At 39.1% G+C, this 23595-nt stretch overlaps 1 protein-coding gene across 1 annotated transcript in view; it reads left to right on the plus strand.

Moving 5' to 3' along the window:
* CNTNAP5 (contactin associated protein family member 5) overlaps positions 1-23595 on the plus strand; it is an 831640-nt gene that overhangs the window by 479205 nt on the left and 328840 nt on the right. Inside the window, exon 11 of the mRNA XM_059394484.1 lies at positions 7101-7207. Coding sequence (XP_059250467.1) covers positions 7101-7207 — 107 coding nt within the window. The remainder of the gene's footprint in view (positions 1-7100; positions 7208-23595) is intronic.

The raw sequence follows: 23595 nt of genomic DNA on the forward strand, positions 1-23595 counted from the left end.
CGACACTCAGACACCCCCGATCCTTCTGTGACCCTGCGGGACCTGAGGCCATGCTGACCCCGCGTGGGCTTCGCCCCTGTTTAGCCTCTGGTGCAATGTCCCTCAGCGGAACAGACTTTTAAAAGTCCTGATTTTGTGCGTGGTTGCTCTGCCACTTGCCGGGAGCCGGCCCCTCCCCCCTGGGTCTATCTTCCCGTCGCTTTGGATTCACTTCTCCGCCAGTCCTACCTTCCAGAAAGTGGTTGTTTTTCTGTTTCCAGAATTGCTGTTCTTCCTCTCTTCGATCTGCGGATGGATTTGCAGGTGTTTGCAATCTTTAGATAATCTATCTAGCTGATCTCCGGCTAGCTGAAGCAGTCTCAGCCTGCTACTTCTCCGCCATCTTGACTCCTCCCTCCTCCAGCTCTCTCCCCCTCTCTTTCTGTCTGCCTCTCTGCCTACTTGTGATCTCTGTCTGTCAAATAAATAAATAAAATCTTAAAAAACTAAAAAAATAAAATCCATTGTTTTTGACCATAAAGTACTCACTAATGTGACAGAGACACAGAAGAAGAGGAAGTAGAGAAGGAATTTAGTACTCAGCAAAGAGAAGCTGCCCTCAAGGTGAGGCTCAGGGTCCTATGCAGAGCCTGTGGACTACACGGTGCTCCCCCATAAAGTGGGTTAGGAAGGTCAAACTTAAAACCTGAATGACCAGCCAACACAGGTGTGATGAAACTGTGGTATGCACAAAGGAGGACTTATTTATTCAAATAAGATGCTTTGTAAGGTTATTTTTGTTTCAAAGAGTGATACTGAGTTTCTTAAAATTATAAACTCAAAATCTTGTTTTTTTAAAGTTTTCTTTTTTATTCTTTAAAAAATTCAGTTTATAAAACTGTATTCTATTAAGTCTAGCAAGTATTAGAACTCAGGTCTAAAAACCCTTTGAATAATGCTTAATCCTATTTATGGATTTAGTTACTTAAATACCTTCAAATACATTAAACTTCATTTATGATATGATTGATTTACTTTCCAAGTTGTACAATTTATGGCATTACAAGAAAGAATGCCACAAATATTTCTAAAAGTTAAGTATCCAGAAAATGAACATATAACTTTGGGGAACTGAATTTGTCTTAGGTGTTCTAGGAAGATTTTTAAGGTCCAAATCAATTATACTTCACTATTTATTTATTTGAAGATGTTATTTATTTATTTGACAGAGAGAGACACAGTGAGAGAGGGAACATAAGTAGGGGGAGTGGAGGAGGGAGAAGCAGGCTTCCATCTGAGCAGGGAGCTCTACACAAGGCTCATGACCTGAGCTGAAAGTAGATGCTTCATTACTGAGCCACCTAGGCACCCCTGTTCTTCACTTTTTAAATTGGTGTTTGCAAGACATATTAAATAGGCCAAATTCCCTTAAAAATTACAAATACCAAAGAACCTGAAAAAATATATATAGCTAAGGGTTAACATCTGTTAAGTTAGGCTGGTGAGCACATCAGTTGTTTTTGTTGTTTTGGGGGGACCGGGCTTCCATGTGTGTCAAATACGCAGAATTAAAGGAAAGAAAAGCTAAAAAAAAAAATAAATAAATACTGAAGAACTGTTATTTTTTTTCCCAAAGTTTATTATAATCTCGTTGCAAGAGAAAGACCTATCTCAGACCAGTTCAATCCATTCTTGGGTACCTGGGTGGCTCAGTGGGTTAAAGCCTCTGCCTTCGGCTCAGGTGATGGTCCTGTGGTCCTGGGATCAAGCCCCGCATTGGGCTCTATGCTAGGTGGGGAGTTTGCTTCCTCCTCTCTCTCTGCCTGCCTCTCTACCTACTTGTGATCTCTGTCTGTCAAACAAATAAATAAAAATCTTAAAAATCCATTCTTGGCAGGAGCTGTTTTGAAGACAATTTTTTGGGGGGAGGGGCTATCAAAGATATCCCTTGTAAGACTGGATTTTTTAAAAAATAATAATTATTATTACATTCCTTGACTTGTTACAAGACTGTTTAAGTTAGGTTCCTTTTGAAGTGGACCATCAACCAACATTGGTCTTTACCATCAACCAACAAAGTCCATTATAAATATGTTTAAGCATTTTATCAAAGTCAAGAATACTGGTTTCTTCACAGGAAGATGTAGATTATACCATATAGAATTTCTAGCTGAGATCAGCTTTGGGACCATTTTTCTCTCTCAATACCTTATTCCTTCTTAACCCCCAAACATTAATACTGAGGTCTTGATTGTCATAAACTTTTGGTACTAAATTCAGAAAACCTGGAGGACTAAAAATTTCATGTTAATAGAGGACACTGACTATGCTGAGTGATGGAGATGTGAGCACAATCTTGGTTAATCCCGGTGGAACACCCCGAGAGCTGTGTACATGTGAGTGTTCAGTCAATGGCTCCAGGACATCCTGGCAGGCTGGCCATGAAGCCCATAGTCCTGCACTCAAAAGCCAACTTTGGATCCTGAATTTATCTTCTGTTTTGCGGAATAGACCTTGATGGACTACATTTTTCTCTATTTGTAGGATTATACAATTACAAAGTTTATTTTAAACATTATGTCATCAATTTTTAGATTGGTCAAATAGCTTTGTCTAGCTTGGGATAACTTATACATTCTACCAAAAGCAGGCCCAGACTAGAAACAATCAAATTAACTCATATAGGCTTAAGAAATGTAGAGGGAGTCTCCATCATCTGGGGGAAAAAAAAAAAAAAAGGAAAGGAAAGAAATCAGAGCAAGAGTAGGGTAGGGACAGGGGCTGTCCTAGCAGTAGCTTTATTTGAAGAATTTCTTTCTTACTTTAAGAATTCAACAATTTGGTCATGAAAAGAAATTGAAAATAGAATCAAAATCTCTTTTCCCTGATCTTCATCACTGAATTTATAGAGTTTATAGACTCAATTATGTATCATTTTGCTAATTATATAATAAATATGTCTTTTATTCTCTAGTTCAGGTTTATTTATTGTCAATTGACCCATTTGTCACTATCTTTCTCTGCTCTAACCTCAGCTCCAAGTTTGCTAATGACTTTCTGGAATCAGTGGTAACTATATGAAGGCCCCCTCCATCCCACTCTTCGCAGAAGTGGTGCCTTAATGCATGCTCGGAGTTCACCTTTAAGGAGGTGCATCATCTGGTGTTTGGCAGAGAGAGGATGTATGGTGCTTGGGAACACAGGTTTCAGTGACAGGCAGCATAACTCACCTTCCTGGCTCTGTCACTTTATATCTGGGCAAGTTGTTTACCCTCCTCTTGTCTTTCTTCTCTTATTAAACAGGGAAAATAAAACATTAAAACAACATCTCAGAAATGATGGTGAGCACATGTCAAAGTTTCATTTCAGGTTGTTGGTGAGAGGAAAGTTTTCGGTGGATGTGTTTTGTAGGAGATTAGCTGCGAAAACAACGTTCCGTTAAACACCATTAGGATTGTCACAAGGCTGGCTAAAGGTCATTGCGTTTTGCAGTACCTTGTTAAAGGTAACAATAATCAAGGTGAAGGAAAGTGTCCTGATCATGCTGAAGGCTTTTTTTGTTAAACTAAGTGCACCTAGAGAAAGCACATCCATCCAGGTCCAGCTGCATATGAAGGATCATTAGAAATTTAGGAGATAGGGATTCGGAGTGCTTATCTCCTAACAATTTGAATTGAGGGTCTTACCCCTAAGATTGTAACAGAGCTCTCACTCTTAATGGGGTTCTCTTACTCTGGTAGCCTCTCCACTCTTCTCTTTCTGGGTCATGCCTTCAGTGCCTAGTTTATGGCAAGTGGAAAAAGAAACAAAGTACCAGTTTAAAGAAACTGATTAAAGACTATGGAAATTATACTCATAAAACTGCCCTTAATAAATAAGCATATTGGGATTATACATCTTTTATTTTGAGTGTCAGCTTTACAGATGAGTTTTTCTAATCATAGTATGTATTGAACCAAAATGAACCAAGCTAGAAGCATCCATTTTTTTTTTCTCCTCATTTTAGGAATATTAGATTGTCCTTTACCAAAGCACTGTTTTTGTCTTTCAGAAATATATCATTTTTTTTAAAGTGACCACAAGCAATGAATTTCTATCCTACACTTTCCTTGGTAAATTGAGTTTATTAACACTTCAATACAAAGTCTATGTGAGGCTTATTAAGGATGAGTTCAAAGTGCCCAGATATTTCTTACTGTTTTCCCCAAGACCTCTTCTACGACATGCTCAACTAAATTTGGAAATCTTCATTTTTAAAATATTTTAAAGTACAGAAGAGAGGGAGAAATGTGTGTTTTCATTTCTTTTTATATTTATAGAATTCTGTTTTACAAAGTGTTAAGATTCTGTTACTTGAAAATCACAGAATCCCGGTTTGAGCCAGCCTGAAAGGAATGGGGGTTTCTCTAGAATGATCTCAGGTTATCTCACAGCATGTGATACAGAGTAAAACAGCCAGCCCTCAGGAAGTTCAGGGGTGCAACCAAATCTTGGAAACAACAGGAACAAGCCACACAAGTTCTATCAGGACTCTCCATCTGTCTTTTCTGCTGCATTCTGCACCCCAACGTTCTCTCTCCCTCTTTTTCTCCCTTTCTCTTTTGCAGCATGTAAGTTTTCTTCTTGTGGCTGAAAATGTTGTCTCTTAGAACTTCTGAGTTTTCTATTTTATAGCTTCAGCCATTAAAAAGAGTCCAACCTAAAACTCCTTGGCACCAAAACCAACAGGTTACAGGATTAAATGCCTACCAACCTGGTTTTGCTCAACTTTCCATTTTTTTTCTTTTTTGAAATATTTATTTATTTATTTATTTATTTATTTATTTATTTATTGAGAGAGAGAGAGCATACATAGCGGGGAGGGACAGGGGAAAGAGTTTTCAGCAGACTCCCCGCTAAGTGGGGAGCCCTACAAGGGGGCTAGATCTCACAACCCTGAGATCAGATCTGAGCAGAAACTAAGAGTTGGATGCTCAGCCAACTGTACTAGGTCCCCTCAGCTCTCCCTCTTTAAAGCAAGTAACTTTATGTTAGGGAAGGAAGAGGAGCTAATAATAGTATAATTTGCCAATCATGGAGTGCCCTTGAGTTGTATGTGTGTGTGGGTCTTTATTTGGTATCGGGGGAAGGAGAATGGAATGGATTCGGATAGTGATAAAGAGTGTGTTGACAGTTCTAGAGGGAAAATCTATGGAGAAGATGCATTGCAGGAGCAGCATAATTCAGAAGCAGGGAGGTGCTGGGATATAAGGGAAGAAAGGTATAGGGTGAGTGGGTTTTCATGAGCTAGGCTTTCCCTCGGGGCATACCCTGAGGCAGAGGTCCTTGCTTGGAATATGTAGATGAGGACACTGATGCTTCAAGGTTCTGTAACTCCTCACAGAACAAGGTTAGTTAGGGAGAGAGACTTTCATTCATCTCCGTGACAAATCTTTTTCTTACCTTTTTTTTTTTTTTTTTTTTTTTTTACCAACTGGGAATGGGAATCAAGAGGAAGGATAAAATCTGTATTAGGGAAGGCACCCCTTGTTTTTATTTATATATTGATTGGTTGGTTTCTGTGAACGTGTTCTACAGAAAATTTACTGGTTCTTTTTTCCCCCTTTCTGTTCTTTAAGCCATAGTTGGATACCATGGAGTCACCAATATGCTTTCCCCACACATAAGCTCTGTCAGCACAATTGTGTGTTTGCTGTGCTGAGCGGAAAACTTCTAATAATGTCTGAACATATGCAGGAATATTAGTTTCTGAGCTTTGAAACAATCATTGCTGGAGGGTTTCCTACCTATATAGAACATTAAGGATAAATCATCTTACTTTTGCTTGCCTCACATTCTCAGAGGCTACACAATGAACCCTTTTATTATATTAGACTACTTCCATAACCTCATTGTTCACACCCTCTCCCTTTTTAAATCAGTGGGATTTTTCTCCCATAAAGATTATTTCAAGAATTGCAGTATTTATCACTGCTTTTAATTTTAATTTTATTCATTATAAGTATTGAGCACTTGCCAGGTTATTTCTTGGTCACAACAGTGCCTGCCATGTAGATATTTTAAATCATGTATGTCAGAAGTGAAGAGAATTGCCCAAAGACGCCATGCAGTGAATAGCTGAGCTGGTATTTGAACTCAGATATAAGTGACCCTAAAGCCCATGATCTCTGTCCAGAAGATAGGAGCATTGCCTTTACTCCCATTACCTCAAGTGATCCTTGACATCTATTCTTCCTATCAGTTTTGCAGTACAATATATTTGGTTTGCTTTGTTGTGGCCATGCTTCATATCTCAGATTTTCACTTAATCCAGTCTCTGTTATAATCCTTTTTGCTAACTGTTTGCAGTAGCTCTATGATAGCCCATTCATTTTATGTACCACAACGTCCCTAAGAAATTTTCCAGTATTGGATATTATATTTTGAGTTATATGCTTAAGATAGAACCATTTAAGTGTGATTGTGGGGTCAAATTCTACAAATGCTTTGGAACATTTTTAATATGTGTGGTGAAAATATTTTTCAGAATAGTTATAGTGTTTTCATTGTAATTAATAAAGGCTTCATTTTAAGGGGGGGTTGGGCTGACATTTTTTGAAATGACAGTATTTCCTTGCATGTTAAATGAGAAGGTACCATCTTTTCTAATTTCATATGTAGCTTAAAATAGATTCCTGGCCATCACCCAAAAGAGAATCATGAGGACAGTGGCCTCAATTATGTGCCCCCTTCTCACTTCCTTTTAAAAATGTAGAACCTTTCCAAAATGTAAAACCACAACCTTTGTACATTTTATTCTATAGTAAATGAAAAATCATATAGATTCTGACCACTTCAAATTAACTTTAAGTCAATGGCAACTTGCCCCAATGTTGAAATGCTCAACATTGCCTAAATCAGCTCTGATCCTTTCATTACATAGTAGGGCTAGATGGTTCCACTCTGTGTGATAAAGCTATAGAATTATTTTGCTGTTGCTCAAGTCTGATTTAGGTATAGACATACAGCAGACCAATTTCTACTATCAATTCATACAGCTGAATGTAGACATTTTTTGTTTTCTCCCCTTCATTTCAGTTGAGTTGGTTTATTTTGTTTGCTTTTGCTTTATCTCCTGTTAGGTGTTTGCCAAACTACTGTGAACATGGGGGAAGCTGCTCCCAATCCTGGACTACCTTCTACTGTAACTGCAGTAACACGGGCTACACGGGCGCCACCTGCCATAACTGTGAGTACTTATGATTTACCCACAGAATGAGCAAACATCCAGGAATACCAGTGTTAACTTTAGGATGCATTCAAATGGGGCGGGCACTTTTTGTCATTCATTCAACATGTGTTTCCTGAGAGGCTGTCATAATATGCCCGTTCCATGGTGGCCATGTGAGACGGATAAATGGATACAAGCCATATCCTTATGGAATTTATGGTTTGACAGAAACACAGGAAATGGAATAAGTGTTGGAGGCACAGGTGAGATGATGTACATGGGCCCACAAAGGAGAGCTACTAAGTCAAGTACATTGTTTAGATGGGCTCAGTTGTGCTGCTCTAGTCAATAATCTAACATCTCAGTGGCCAGAGTAACCGGTGGTTGTGTCCTGCCTGTGTTACGTGCTCATCTTCCATTGGCAGATGTCTCTCTCCCACTTTGTTCTCGTTCTGGGATGCTCACAGAGCCTCCATCACCTAGAAGGTTGTCATGGCAGAAAGAAGCAGTAGGAAGCATGTGCTCACTATTGAAAGATTCTGCTGGGAAGTGGCAAACATCACTTCCACTCACATTCTGTTGGCTGAGTAGCATCACAGGGGCACACTTGAATTCAAGAGGAAGGGAAGTACAGTTTTGCCATGGGATCAAAGAGAATAGAACCAGTATATGGTGCTAAGTGCAGAAGACTGCATGCCAGTGTTAGGGAGGCATCATATAGAAGACCTGAGCTAATCTTTGGTAGGAATGCTACAGAAAAAGAAAAGCAAAAGCAAACTGAATCTCTAAGTGATTTCACGTGGCTGGAGAGTCCTGACAATGAGGAGAAGTAAGAAGAGATGAAGCAGGCAGCAAGGCAGACTGGAACATACAAAGAGCAAGGGGTGACGAGTAAAAACTAAATGAATAGCATGAGCCCCGATTACTGTAATTTTAGAGTCTCGTTGGAGTCGCCAAACAAAAACACATGCCAAAATAGAGATTTGTCATTTAGAGAATTGTGTGTCAAACTGTGTGAAGTGAACTGTGAGTATAATTTAGAAAGACATAATCTGAAGGTGCTAGCTATAGTTGTAGAAGATTTCATCGGAAATGTGAGCTGTGAAATTGACTTAGGAGGTAGGAGAAGGACCTGCTAGGGTAAAAATGTAAGAACAAAGCCAAGGACCTGCCGAAGACTAGAGTGAGGTCCACTTGGAGCAAACTTGCCAGGGTCTCTTAAGCTCCTGGAATGGCACTTAGGGATTCAGAAAATGGGTGGGAGATGTTGGCACGGCTGAATCAGACTCTGATCCAGAATGGGCAGTGTCATCACTCTCATCCCTGAAGACCTCTCAGCCATTCTATGGCCTTTCTGTGATTTGTAAGACTAATTGACCAATGACGCCCACAGAGCTGTCTAATCCAATCAGAGATGACATAGCCCAAAGGTCATCATGGGATGATGCTACTGCTGTTGGATGCCTATGAAAATGAAAAGCACCACTTAGCTTTAAAATGAAGTCTATTACTTAAAATCTATAAGTGTGGAGCCTATTCCAGAAATATTGTCCTTAAATAGCCCGGAACAATCTATGCATGCACAGACACATTGCATGATGCATACAGTACTGTCCAGATTGCCAACTCAGTGCTCTTGTAAGAAGCACAATGACAACGAGAATAGCTATCGATGTAATAGTGAGGACTTCGAAGGAGATTTAAATCAAAGCTACTCAATTTTTGGCCAAATCACATGACAACAAGTCTAAGATTTTTCAAGCTGATTCTGTTCACTTTTTCCTGAAGTAATTTAACACTAATCTGAGGGGTTCATCTCTATGGATACTCTTCTCCTTTCATTTTCTCTATCCATTAAGGCTAAAAATAAAACATTTCTAGCTTAAAAAAAAAAAGTGTGAAGTTGAAAATCAATGGAAGTGAGGTGCTGATTTTTAAAGGAACACTGTCAAAGGTGATGAGCAGGAGACTCAACATGCAAAGTCTTTTTTTTTTAATTTTTTATTTCTTTTCAGTGTAACAGTATTCATTGTTTTTGCACCACACCCAGTGCTCCATGCAATCCGTGCCCTCTCCAATACCCACCACCTGGTTCCCCCAACCTCCCACCCTCTGCCCCTTTAAAACCCTCAGATTGTTTTTCAGAGTCCATAGTTTCTCATGGTTCACTCCCCTTCCAATTTCCCTCAACTCCCTTCTCCTCTCCATCTCCCCTTGACCTCCATGCTATTTGTTATGCTCCACAAATAAGTGGAACCATATGATAATTGACTCTCTCTGCTTGACTTATTTCACTCAGCATAATCTCTTCCAGTCCCGTCTATGTTGCTACAAAGTTGGGTATTCATCCTTTCTGATGGAGGCATAATACTCCATAGTGTATATGGACCACATCTTCCTTATCCATTCGTCCGTTGAAGGGCATCTTGGTTCCTTCCACAGTTTGGCAACCGTCAACACACAAAGTCTTAAAAAAAAATACCATTCTGTTTTATAACACCTTCTGATTCCCCTTGCTGTGAAATTGCTCATTGTATATACCATAGGTCACAACGTTGTTAAACTCTTTCTTCCCTTCTGGGCACCCAGCCAGGAAAATCAGAGTTACCTGGGTGGCTTTGAGGTTTGGCAAACACACCTGGTATACCTGTGTAATTCAGGAATTTGTCACCCTCTAACTCATTTCTCTCCTTTCCCTAGTTTGGAGAGGACCATTGTTTTGAATCAGATTTATAAGCTAATTGATTCAAGGCATGTTTTCCTGACTGCAAAAAGCACATGCCCCTGACATGGGACATAAGAGATGAGAGTTGCCAAAGTGCAGAAGACAAAAGAAAGGATACCCTTGGGTAAAACAAAAGCAAGTTCACAGCTCCACTCTTATAGAAATGGCAGTGTCCTTGGTGTGTTGGTGCATATGTCCTGAAGCAGTCATCCACAGTCAGAACTCTAAATAAAACGAGCACCAAGGTGGCTCAGTGGGCTAAGCCTCTTCCTTTGGCTCAGGTCATGATATCAGGGTCCTGGGATTGAGCCCCACATTGGGCTCTCTGCTCAGTGGAGAGCCTGCTTCCTCTTGTCTCTCTACCTGCTTCTCGGCCTACTTGTGATCTCTCTCTCTGTTAAATAAATAAATAAAATCTTAAAAAGAACACTAAATAAAGTCTTCAGATTTATAAGACATTTTTCATACTATTTAAGACTGATGATTTCTTGAGTATTCTTAGTCTTCTGTCTCTTTAAGCCCTTCAAGGTGTGTTTTATTTTTTCGTTCTAGATGCTTACAAGTGAATGTGAGCCAATAGTGTTGAAGACAGATAGGATTACTCTCTTTCTGTCCAGTCTTTGTGGATAAGAAATGAGTCTGGGTGAAGGGGAGAGTATGATGGACTCTAAGAAATAGCAAAATGGGAATTCTCAAAGTCTCTAGGCAGAGCAGGTTGCTGTTAAAAGTAGATATATCATCATTCACTTTCAATTTCCTTTCCTCCTTACCTGATGACACATAAAGAACTTGCATGCACAAGTTAGATTAATTTTCAAACACACTTTACTCAAAACCACCTGTTAAAGAAGGAGGTGGTGAGTGTGTGGACAATTCCTACCCAATCTGGCAGCCTCCTCATATGAGGAGGAAACGTGAGACTCTCACTTATCCCACAAACTGTCACTGAACACCATTATGTCATTTCTTTATGTTGTTTTGGTTAGGAATCTTCTTCTCTATGTTGTATCCTATTCTCCAAAGGAATAACTGAAGATATGCCAATATTTGTAGTCCACATAAGTCTTGTCAACCCAACCAGCAATCAGAGCTTTCAGATGACCAGAAATGGTTACTATGGTTCTTGGTTTTACATAGTGTGCAAGTTTAGAAGGTTGTGTAGTAAATGTCAAAATTCTAAGTAATTAGGGCATATCCTACTCAAGGTAATTTATGAATCTAAGTTAATATTAAAAGGAAGAGACTTTGATTATAAAGCTTAATGCATAATAAGTCTGCAACATGCTAATAAAATGAGATGGATATTACTATCTCCATTTTATAGAAGAGCACATTGAGGCCCAGAAAAGCTATACACCTTCCTTAAAGGTCACAGAGCTAGTGAAGCTGGGACTTGATGGGTGGAATCTGGCTTTGATGCCAGAGAGGTTAAGTCCTGTATCTTTTTAATTTTTTTAATACTTATTTGTTTATTAAAGAGAGAGACCACAAGAACAAGTTGGGAGACTGGCAGAGGGAGAGAATCTTCAAGCAGACTCTATGCTCAGCTTGGAGCCCAACATGGGACTTGATCTCATGCCCATGAGATCATGACCTGAGTTGAAAGAGTTGGAAGCCCAACCAACTGAGCCAACCAGGTGCCCCACACTCTGAATCTTATTTCATTTCTCCATTTCTCCAACAAGTAAAAGGACATTTGCAAACCTCTTGATAGAATTTCGTGATGGGATATCCATGACTTCCTTCATATCATATCGTTTGATACTGTAATTGCTGATGCAGTTCTATAAGACCAAGAGACAAGGAAGTTTTTGTATTCTAGAATAATTATGCGATCATCATGAGAAAGTAAGATGAATTACCACTTGATAGACAGCCAAAATTAAAATGAGTATTAGAAATAGGGAAGCCTATTGAAAACAGGCAAGAACCAAAACATGATAGTAGGAATATCTATGCTATATTTTGGAACACTGTGTATGTTTCCTGACTCAAGAAAAGACAGGTAAAGAGCTCTCTTTATTAATTCCAACAGCCCAAATGATATTCCTATGAAGCACTTTCCCTTAGGGGAAATCTGAGCTCACTTCCCATTATAACAAAGCTTTTTATTTGGTATTGCAATATCTATTAATACCACTTTAATGAATACATAATAAATAATCCATTTAATGATTTTATTCAAATATTTTCATCTTTTTTTTCCCTTTTTTTTTGGGGGGGGAGAGGAGACCTGTGTTGTTTCTGAATATTATTATTATTATTATAACCAGCACTGTAGCATTACTCATGTGCTTAAGCACATTAAAATTATTTAAATAATTTAAAAATCCCTCAGCTTCTATTTTTTTCTTAGAATGTCTTACTAATGACATTACTGACTCAAAGATAAGTGTTAAGGATCTTGATTCATATTTTCAGCTTGCTGTCCTAAAGTTCTGATACTGTTTGTACTCTGATCACTATTTTCTGATATCTTGTTTTACCTCCTCTTCCAGAATTTACTATAACTTATGAAACAGTTACACATACATTTTTACCAAAACATTTTACATATTGAAATGGAAATTATTATTGACTCTGATGAGTTCCAGATGGGAAAAAAAAAAAAGGTTTTTTTGTTTTGTTTTTAGGTGACTTATACATAAAATTATCTCTGCAGAATTTTATTTCATCACTCAACAAGTACCTTTTGAAAGAATATCTGGTGTCATAACTATATATTTGGTGATTCCCATTGAGTGGACTCAATAAGTAATAGAAGTACTTACTTATCATCTTATGTGTTCTATTGAGTGGAATTGTCCTCGATCTTCTCACTATGTCTGATGCCCTTTTCAGGATCTCTTCACCATTTCCCAGCCTGTGTTAATCCCTTTTTGCAATCTAGACACTGGTATCCTAACAATACCTTTTAGCTCACTTTGTAGTTGGGCAAGAGGATATCAGCTTTCTTCCTCTCCCAAGCTTAACATAGTGCTTCTCCCATTGGGCAGTCAGTAGTTGGGTATTGATTAGGAGCATGTTAGGTTGTCTTGCTATCAGACTCTACACTAGTCATCACAGAGGGATAACACTTTTGCTGTTTTAACAGTAGGTAAGTTTTCCTCTAACTGTATGGCATTTTGTAGTTGGAGTGGCAGGTTGGAGAGGGTAGGGGATTCTGGTATTAAAAGTCTTGCTTAAAAGCATCTCTTATACCTCTTAATTCAGTGTAGCTCATATCCTAATATTATCTTGTGGGCTTCTTATCAAGATATAAAAAATAATCCCTCTTCCTGCTTAACCCCCAATGCCTTCTGCAGATATTCCCAGCTACAACTAGACACCTAAAGGAGAAGGAAAAAAATAAATAAATAAGAGTAATGAATTGTTGAATCCACACCCTGCTTCATTTTATGACACTAACCACAGTCTTAAGTGTCATCATTATTTTTATTTATGCTAACTCCCCTACTGAGGCTATAAACTCCTTTAGAGAAGGAACTCTGTCTTCTTTATATTTGTACTAAACATATCCAAGGATTTGTTGACATAAAGTACATACCATGTAATTGATGAAATAGACAATTAAGTGGGAAAGAGTCGTTCAGTGCGCCATTAGTTGGAGACTCCGTAAGGACAGGGTGGTATCCAGATCTTTTCTGTATCTCCAGCACCTTGTTTAATACCTGACACATAGTAGAAAGCTGCTGTTTGTTGTGTGCACTAATGGACAAATGAAAGATGTGCACACACTAGTGGTGAGTTCCTGGGGCAAAGGCATTGTCACTTTCCAGGGAGGTCGGAAAGTTTTCTCAGCAATGTACCTTGGAGCAGAACCTTAGAGGATGAGAAAGAACAAGAGCCAGGAGGAGGAAGAGTGAGGAGGACTGCCCAAATGCAACAAAGAGAGGATTGTCCAATGCCTAGCATGGGTAGAGTCTAAGGTGCAACGGGGAAAGATGGAAAGGCAGGAAATATAGCTAGAGAGAGGATGGGTGATCATTTCAGAAGGAGCTTGCCTCTCTGTTGCGCATTTAGGAGCCAAGCACGGCTTGGTGGTTTTGCTTTATTTCTGGGGAATGACTTGCTAATATTTATTTTATTGTTGTTTGCATTTTGCTTATTGGGCTTTTTTTTTTTTTAAGGGAATTAAAACTGTGATGGTTTTGTAAAGTACACACTGAAGTTAGGAGACGAGACGTCGGTGCAAGGAAAGATACTGGATGCTCTTTGCAGTTGTGTGGACAACAAATGATGAGAGTCAGAGCAAGCTAGAAAAGAAGGGACCTGACTTGAAAGGCATATCTAAAATTGGATCAAACAGACTTGAAGACAAATCAAATAGAGCAGAGAGAAGGATGACTTTTAGCTTTTTAGTTTGGAAGCCTTCATGAATGAAGAATGTAGTGACTAAGTTTTTAGGTCTGCCTGACCCTGAAAGCCTCCTGTCAAATCCAGACCCTACAACTTACAAGCTGCTTTAACTTCCTTATTTGTGATATGGGGCTAGTAATGACAGTCATGTAATGGAAATATCATGATGATTAAACAAAACAATCCCCCTAAAGTAGTTAATCCAGTGCCTGGCAAATGTGAAAGTCCCTGTTCCATGTGAGCTGCTATTTGAACAGATAGAGGAGGAGATTCACGGGATTCTATTATTGGTTCTGCTTGGGAAACAGTGTCAGCCTGGAGAGGTGCTCACTATACTGAAGTAGCTGAAAATCCCCAGGTGAAGTCTGGGAGGAAGATCAGAATTGTGAGGTGTGGAGTGGCTAAAGTCACTCAGGTGTGGCAGGCCAAGGGTGGAACCTACGAAGTAAAGCATTTTAAGGAACTCAAGAAGGAATGGTGGGGAAAGAGAAGGACAGCCTAAGGAAGTTGGTAACTTGAAGGGCAGAAGAGAAGTATTCCAGGAATAGATTAAACACAAAAGTGTCTGAGCCGTCACCCCCAGATTACTTCATCATAGTGTTTGGTGATTGTTGAATGACTAGATGGATGTTTATAAAAGTAATGGCAGAAAAGCACAGTAAGAGAACGAAAGAAACCATTATTCTAGAGACAATCTGTGACTGTGGAAGTATTAGAATGCACAGAAACTTGCTGTTTGAAGAGAATTTGTGAATTGATGACTATCAGAGGTGTTGTCAGGATCCAGGGGATTCTGAACCCCTATCTGCCATTGAGTTGATTTTATTCTCCTTCAGGAGAAAAGACAATTATCTTTGCACTCATTAATAAACAAGTAACAGAAGGCAGTATGTAAGGATGTGGGTGACTTATTCTCTGTGAAAAAAGAGATCAGAACAGGCTGAGTTGGTGGGAGGGAAAGGGTTCTCAAAGGATTGATTGATCCAAATGTGGACAGGCAGAGAAGTCTTAGGACAGTGTTCCAGAGTGAGAACCAAAGGAAGGATATGATATAAGGATAAGCACTCAGATATTTGGGTTTCTTTAGAGGCACTAGCCTAGGGGAAGGGAATGAACATTTGTTTAGCTTATTTTAAGGGCCATGAATTATATTCAGTGGCTCACCATGTCATCTCACTTTCTGAGACCCCTTAAGTTCTTAGCTTTGACCTTTTTAGACTATGGAAGTTCTTCATACAACTGGGTCTTTGTAGATCTCTTGACCAAATCTCTTTTTGGTTTGACCTCATCAATTCCTGCTAGAAGCCTACCAGGACCTTTCCTAGTTGCTGTTCCACTTTGCTCCCTTGATAGCCATGGATGTAGAATCTATTCCATCAGATTAATATGGAAGGTTTGGTTCTTGTTTTCCCTACCAAACTGCCAAGGTTCTGTGCATCCCTCTTTGTATGATATATGGCAAATATGTGTACCGCAGAGGATCAATGGATGTAAACATCTCTTTTATGGCCAAATGCTTAAAGCCACAGAGCTAGAGGAAGTGGGATTTGAACCCAGTTCTAGATGGCTTGAAAGCACTTCCTCTTCACATTACAACATCTCTAAGTGGAAGAAAGAGGGTTGCATATTCACCTCGGATCGATTTTCTTCCTTTTGAACACATCTCAATGATTTAAGAGGTTCCCACAGTCATTTGCTACATGTTAATTTGTTCTGTTTGTTCTTTCCTTCCTCTTTTCTCCATCTCTCCCTTCGTCTCCCTTTCCTCTCATTAATTGAGGCTAAGTAAAGCCAACTTCAAATACTTACGTTGGATTGACAATGTGCAAGAAATGTAATCACGAGTTTTGGCTTTATTCCAAATCCTTAGAAGCAACAAAAGATCCCCAAATATGAAAGAATATAATTAACTGGAGATAATTTAATTGTTGATGTTGCTTTCCTTTGGAGAACCATTGATATTTACTTTGAACACTGAGCAGGAACAATGAGCATTTATTTTTAATTTTTTTTTTCAATCAACAGAAGACTAATTGCCATAGAATTATAAAACTCTGGTATGTCCCATGAGTTAGAAGTAGTCTGGACTGGATACATACCTAATAAACTCAATATATGAAGACACATTTTCTATCTGTATCTCAGCTTTGGATCCAGACAGATCTAGGTTATATTTATGACTCTCTGGTCTTGGGCAAATTACTTAACTTTTTCAGCCTTGGTTTCTTGGTCTCAAAATAATAATGACCCATTCAAACAGCTATTGTGTGCACTATAGCAAAGGAATGAGAAACATCTAGCACTATATTTCAATTTGGTATTTTTAAGTTAAATGATATCTATTATAATTTAAAATTATGTTTATGAAAATTTATGTGTATTTTTCACATGAGACATTTAGTAATTTATCTGTCTATGCTAACAAGTCATATGACTGTAATAAGACTTTTTACATTATAGAATGTTAAACAGATATTAGGTTCTGACATAGGTGTTACCATTAGCAAAACTGAAAAACACCGTGGCACTGAAAAAAGACCAAGCTGGGGCTCAAGAGGCCAGAGGTTAGATCTGTCTCTGCCATAAATGATTTTAGGCAAGTCAAATACTTCATATAACCCATATCCCTCAGGGGACAGTGTGGATTATATGTGGATTATACATGGTCACTAAGAAAGATTATTTTGATGTGCTCTGATAGCATGACTCAGGATGAGTATGCTGACTCTCTTTAGTGTGTTGTTATTATACTGTGTAGGTGCTGTGTTCTACCTTAGGACATTATTTGCATAGGTCATATAGCCCATTTCATTACTATGGTTTAGAAAACACTAAGAACTCTTTTACAGTGTTACCTCTGATTTTTAATTATTTATTTGACAGAGACAGAGAGAGAATAAGCAAGGGGAGTGGCAGGCAGAGGGAAAGGGAGAAGCAGACTCCCCACTGATCAGAGAGCCTGACAGGGGCTCAATCCCAGGATCCTGAGATTATGACCTGAGCCAAAGGTAGATGCTTATCCAACTGAGCCACCCAAGTACCCCTACCAATTTTACTTTAAATGGTAGTGTGAGACTGGACTATCTAAGGTGTCATGAAACAAAGGAACTTTTAATATGCTCAGCTTGAACCTTGCAAAAATATTTTGATTCTGTAATTTAGACATAAAATTTAGAAAAAAAATCTTTATCAATTAAAATTCTGTGACACAATACAACAGTGATTTATGGCAAGTTATTTCACCAATTTGAGACTTACTTGCACCATATAACAAGGGAATATGATAGAATCTATACCTTATCACTCCTAGGATAAATCATTAATCAGTGTGCATGAAGTTCCTTTGACATGTGTGATTCTAGCCCTTCTTTATAGGTTCCTTCTTCTTATATATGTACATCATTTTGTTTCTACTTTAACTTTGGTAAGGGACAAGGCAAAAATTCAGAGGAAGGACCCTGGTTTCAGAGGAGTGTAGAATGCAAAGCCCAACCACATTCAATTACAAGACTCAGGCAGTACTAAAACCTGGATATTGTTGTCGTCTCTAATTTTATCACTGTGTGTATTCTACATAAGGTTCCTTGACTATATCATGCTTTAGCCAAGGTAAGTTGGTAAGGTGGTGAAATTCTAAGGTTATTTCAAAATTTAGTATGTGTTACTTGTTTTCTAAAAGGAACACTGAGTATATCATTTCTCAGCTTCAAATTCTTCAGTGGATTTCCATTATCTTAATGATAAAATCCTTGCTTCTTAGCTCAGTAAGTATGGCTCTTTATCACCGGGAGCCCTCATAAATCACAGTCATGGCCCCATATGTATTCGTGTTGCAGTAGATCTGATTGACTTTCAGTCCTAAACACCTCAAATTCTTATCTCCATTCTTCTGACACTGAATGTTTGTTTCCTTGTTTGTTTTTAAGTAATCTTTACATCGAACATGGAGCTTGAAACTACAACCCTGAGATCAAGAGTCACATGCCCTATTGCTGAGTCAGCCAGGCGCACTAACCCTGAACGATTTTCCTGACTTCTTCTTCCAGATAATTCTCTACTCTGCCTCAATACTCTCCTTGGGTATCATCTTTTGATTTTCAGCATTAGTTCAAGCTCCTTGAGGACAGGCACTTGGGCATTTCATGCCTGTGTCCTCAATTCTTACCACCAGCTCCCTATTATGTCACCCACAAAATAAATTTTGAGAAAATGGAGTTTTAATTTTCAAATTGTTGGCTTCACTTCACTTCACACTTCCTTGAAGTGTATTTGCATGTCATTTCCACTGAAAGGAGAAAGATAAGAAACCATATGATAGCCCATAATATCTGTTAGGCTTTCTCTTTGGTTACCATGAAGGGAAACGTCCTGTTTTTAACTTGAACAGAGACCTGAGGTTCCGGCCTTGAATTCAGAGCACATTTCTTAAAGACTCCCACTTCTAGTCCCCCATTAGCTCTCAGACGAGCTTATGAATCACCTTTCAGGGGGTATAGTTGTAGTCACTATTTTAAGATACTAGCAGAAAAAAAGACATTTGGATAAGTAAATATATGTAGAAAACATAAAAAGGAAATAAAGCTGTCCATTGTCAGAGCAGGACATGTAACTGAGTTTATTAGTCTGTCAACGGAGGAGTTGTCAATGTCGGTTTTTGGCAGCACAGATTTCCTGCTTGCAGCTAATGTGATGATGATGAAGACCTTGGCAACCATTCCCTTGTTCCTGTCTCCCTGATCCTGCTGTCATGATGGCTGAAAGAGGAAATGAGTGAATGCATCTGCTAACATTTGGTTTCACTGCTGCATGTTGTCTTAATGGGCATTCAGTGGAACAACTTGTCATATAACCTGCAGTCTAAGGTGCCTGGAGCTCATAGGCCATCGGAGAAAGGACCTATGCTCTCTAGCTTACTTAAGAGAACTTTTCAGTCTGATGACATTATTAGGGGATTGTCAAAAGAAGTAGACACTAAATGTTTTTAAGTTTGGTTTTGTTTTATGGAGATGAAGCATGAAAAGAGGATTGTTTTTGAAAATTAGTCCATCTGGGGTTCAGATCTAGGTTCTGCCAGTTACTAAATGAGTAACCGGGAAAACTTACTCAATTTCCTTGAAACTTGGTTTTCTCATCTCTAAAATATAAGCATAATCATGTGTATGTCTTAAGATATTTTGATGATTTTTTTATGAAAAATATATCACTTTGGAGTATCAGTTGTAGTGCCAATATAGGAGGCTCTTGGTTTACTTACTTTCCTTCATAAATCCTCTGTGCTTTTACCTTTTCTGTTATTCTGTAAAGAGCTTTTAGTTTAGTAACAGATGCTGATTTCTATGTTTGGAAGGGACCTTTCAGTGCAAATATGTTATTTACATCCTTCCTCAAGTGATGCTGTAGAACCAGGGTGATCAATACCTTCTGCTATTATTGTGCCTCTCTGGTGGGCAGAAGATTTGTTTCTCTCAGAAGCTAGATTGTACCTTCTTTTAACTTTCTCTGGTTAGACTTTCTTGTATCTTCAGTGAACCCACCATGGACAGCCTGTCATTTAAGTCCTCCCTGCCAGGTGTTGAGAAGTACCCCAAAGAACAGGACTTGATTTCCTTTTCTTTTCCCTGTATCACACCTCAGTTACCTTAGTTAAGTATGATGTTGGTGGTCCCCATAGTTTTTGTAATCACTGGATTCAGAAAGTACTAGGTAATAGTACTTTCCAGGGAAAGAAATTGATTTTATTTACATTAATCAATGATAATATACTTATTATCATCATATTATAATCACAGTAGATCCTCGAATCTGTGAACATAGATGACTCCCACACATTATTTTGACTGCTGCTATGTTAGAATTTAATGAAGATATTTATTTTCATTTAGCACCAATTCGTGACAATCTCATCTCTTTTCAGGTCACTCTTCCACACAACATGGCATTCTATCAGGACTGTGTAAATAAGTACCCACTTTGGGTCCCGCAGTATCACTGTGGGTGATACCTGAGCAATTGAAGATTGTAATCCTCTTCTCAAGGACTTTAAAATTAGCAAGAATGGTAGGATAAGGTTGTGCATAGTCAAAGAATTAACTGAATATAGGTAAAGATTAAAATAGAGGCATCGTGCAGGAGGGGCGAGATGAGACATGGAGCAGGAGAGGGGAATGTTCTGCAATTTTGGACTTGAGCTGCACCTGATATGTATGTGTGAGCTGCACAGCCAGAGACAGTGGGGGAGGGTCAAGAATACAGGGTGAAAGGGGCGCCTAGGTGGCTCAGTGGGTTAAGCCGCTGCCTTCAGCTCAGGTCATGATCTCAGGGTCCTGGGATCGAGTCCCGCATCGGGTTCTCTGCTCAGTGGGGAGCCTGCTTCCCCTCTCTCTGCCTGCCTCTCTGTCTACTTGTGATTTCTCTCTGTCAAATAAATAAATAAAATCTTAAAAAAAAAAAGAATACAGGGTGAAATTAACTTGGCTGGAGTTGGGATAACGAAGAAGACTGACTTGTATAGACTGAGGGTCTTACTAACAGAGAAGAGTAATGATGATAAACACAATTGACATCAGTCAACAAGGTTGAAGCAGAGAAACAGGATCAGGAGGAGAAACATATCAAGAGATTTATTTTTAAAAATTGGCCTATGCAAGTGTGGGAGCTGGCAAGGCAAGACTGAAGTCCATAGTGCAGGCAGTCAGAAGGGACAATTTGGAATCCTGGAGCAGCAGCTGAAGGTACAGTTCACAGGTGCAATTTCTTCTGCTTCAGGTGAGCTGCAGCTGTTTTTGTAGGTCTCTTAACTGATTGAAGCAGGCCCATCTAGCTATTTCAGGATGATCTCTGTTACATAAAGTCAATTGATTATGGACTTTAATTTCATTTCCAAAACACCCTCACAGCAGTACCTAGGTTAGTTGACCTAGTTGACTGAATAACTGGAGACTATTTTCCAGCCAAGTGGACATATAAAATTGACCATTACTGTCTGCCCAACTGTCACCTTGGTACCTATATTCATTTTGCCATATTTGGAAATACTTCTACCGTGTCATTCTTCTGAGTGACATGTTACAGGTATCTTGTTACAGCTGATATCATATAGGATTGTTTAGCACCTTAGTGATAATGCTAGTAGTTATCACCATCAGCCTTGGTGTGACTAAGATGCTGACCAGGTGATATTTTATGCAATCAAAACATGACTCTGTATTTGTTTCCCACCCTTGCTTTACATTTTATTTAATGAAGAGAATTTTTCTCCCTTTTGATATAATTTTGGGCAAGAGTCAGATTTTCTCATTTGTAGGTGATAAGCATTTTTTGATTCTTTTATATCACAAAACATAAACCCAGTGCAAGATTTAAAAAGGACTAGTTTATGATAGATATTAATGTTTCAGTATTCAATCAGAGATGGGATTTTAAAAAGGCTAGTCGCAGGGGAGGACCCATGAGAGGATAGAGGATGTGTGGGTAGAATTGACTGTCTTCACTCAGTGTAATTTCCTAAACATTCATCCAGGTTGTTGCCTTTTGCCTTTGCTCGGTAGTATTCCATGGAAGCACCACAGTTTGTGTTTCTGGATAGAGCAACTGATTCTACTCCTTCCTATTGGTCTGCCCTTTCATGACACCATCTATCCTGTAGGTGGTTCCTGGCTTGCCTGATGAATTTTGGTGAGGAATATGAGTGTCAGCCCCAGTGATGAAGAACACCCCATCCCCTGGCCACTTAGTGGTAGTGGGGATCCCAATGTCAGGTTCTGTCAGGAACTGCCAGGTTCAGCAGATGGTGTCAGAGGTAGTGTCTTTTGATTCAGTGGCCTGGGAATTAGGGGATGATAATCCTACCTGGGATGCCTTCTGTGCTATATTAAGGTCAGAAAGTAATTGGCTTTGGGTCAACTTCTTGGGTCAAAGGGTAAGTATAGAATCACTGATGTGTTATCCCTTCAGTCCTGAGGTCCCAAACCATGTCACTATCTTCTTTCGACATCTCAGAGTCCTCTCTGACTATTCTTGCATTATTTTCTAAAGTGATAGTTGCAGTTATCAAGAAGATCAGAGAGAAACAAATCTATGTCATCTGAACTGGAAGTCATGCAACAGATTTTTAGAATGTGATTTTTTTTAAAAAAGTAAAGATTTTATTGATTTATTTTAGAGGGGGAGGGAGAGAGAGAATCTCAAGCAGATCTCTTGCTGAGGATGAAGCCTAATGCAGAGCTCAATCTCATGACCCTGAGACTGCAACCTGAGCTGAAATCAAGAGCCAATGCTCAGCCATCTGAGCCACCCAGTGCTCCAAGAATGTGATTTTAAGTATATTACAATGATGCTTGATTTTTTTAAATTTTATTTCATTTTCCTTGTTCAGTGTTCCAAGATTCACTGGTTATACAACACACCCAGTGCTCCATGCAATACGTGCCCTCCTTAATACCCATCACCAGGTTCACCAAACCCCCACCCATACCTCGAAAACCCTCAGTTTATTTCTCAGAAATCTGCAGTCTCTCGTGGTTTGTCTCCCTCTCCAATTCCCCCCACCTCCCTTCTGCTCTCCATTTTCCAATGTCCTCTGCGTTACTCCTTGTACTCCACAAGTAAGTGAAACCATATGATAATTGACTCTCTCTGCTTGACTTATTTCATTCAGCATCATCTCCTTCAGTCCCATCCATGTTGGGGGGAATTAGAAATTAAAGATAGAGCTACCCTCTGACCCTGCAACTGCACTACTGGGTATTTACCCCAAAGATACAGATGTAGTTAAAAGAAGGGTCATCTGTACCCCAGTGTTCATAGCAGCAATGGCCACAGTCACCAAACTGTGGATAGAACCAAGATGCCCTTCAACAGATGAATGGATAAAGAAGATATGTTTCATTTATACAATGAAGGATTATGCCTCCATCAGGAAGGACGAATACTCAACTTTTGTATCAACATGGATGGGACTGGAGATTTTTCTGAGTGAAATAAGTCAAGCAGAAAGAGTCAATTGTGAAATGGTTTCACTTACTTGTGGAGCATAAGGAGTAACATGGATGACATTGGGAAATGGAGAGCAGAAGGGAGGTGGGGGGAATCGGAGGGGGAAACAAATCATGAGAGACTGCGGACTCTGAGAAACAAATTGAGGGTTTTGGAGGGGGAGTGGATGGTGGTTGGGTGAGCCTGGTGGTGGGTATTAATGAGGGTACATATTACATGGGCACTGGGTGTGTTTTATAGCCAATGAATCTTGAACACTGAAAAAAATAAAATAAAATAAACTTACAAAAAAAGAGAGAGATATTCAGTGAAAACCTGATTATCATCC

The sequence above is a fragment of the Mustela nigripes genome, chromosome 3, assembly GCF_022355385.1.
Source record: "Mustela nigripes isolate SB6536 chromosome 3, MUSNIG.SB6536, whole genome shotgun sequence".
NCBI lineage: Eukaryota > Metazoa > Chordata > Mammalia > Carnivora > Mustelidae > Mustela > Mustela nigripes.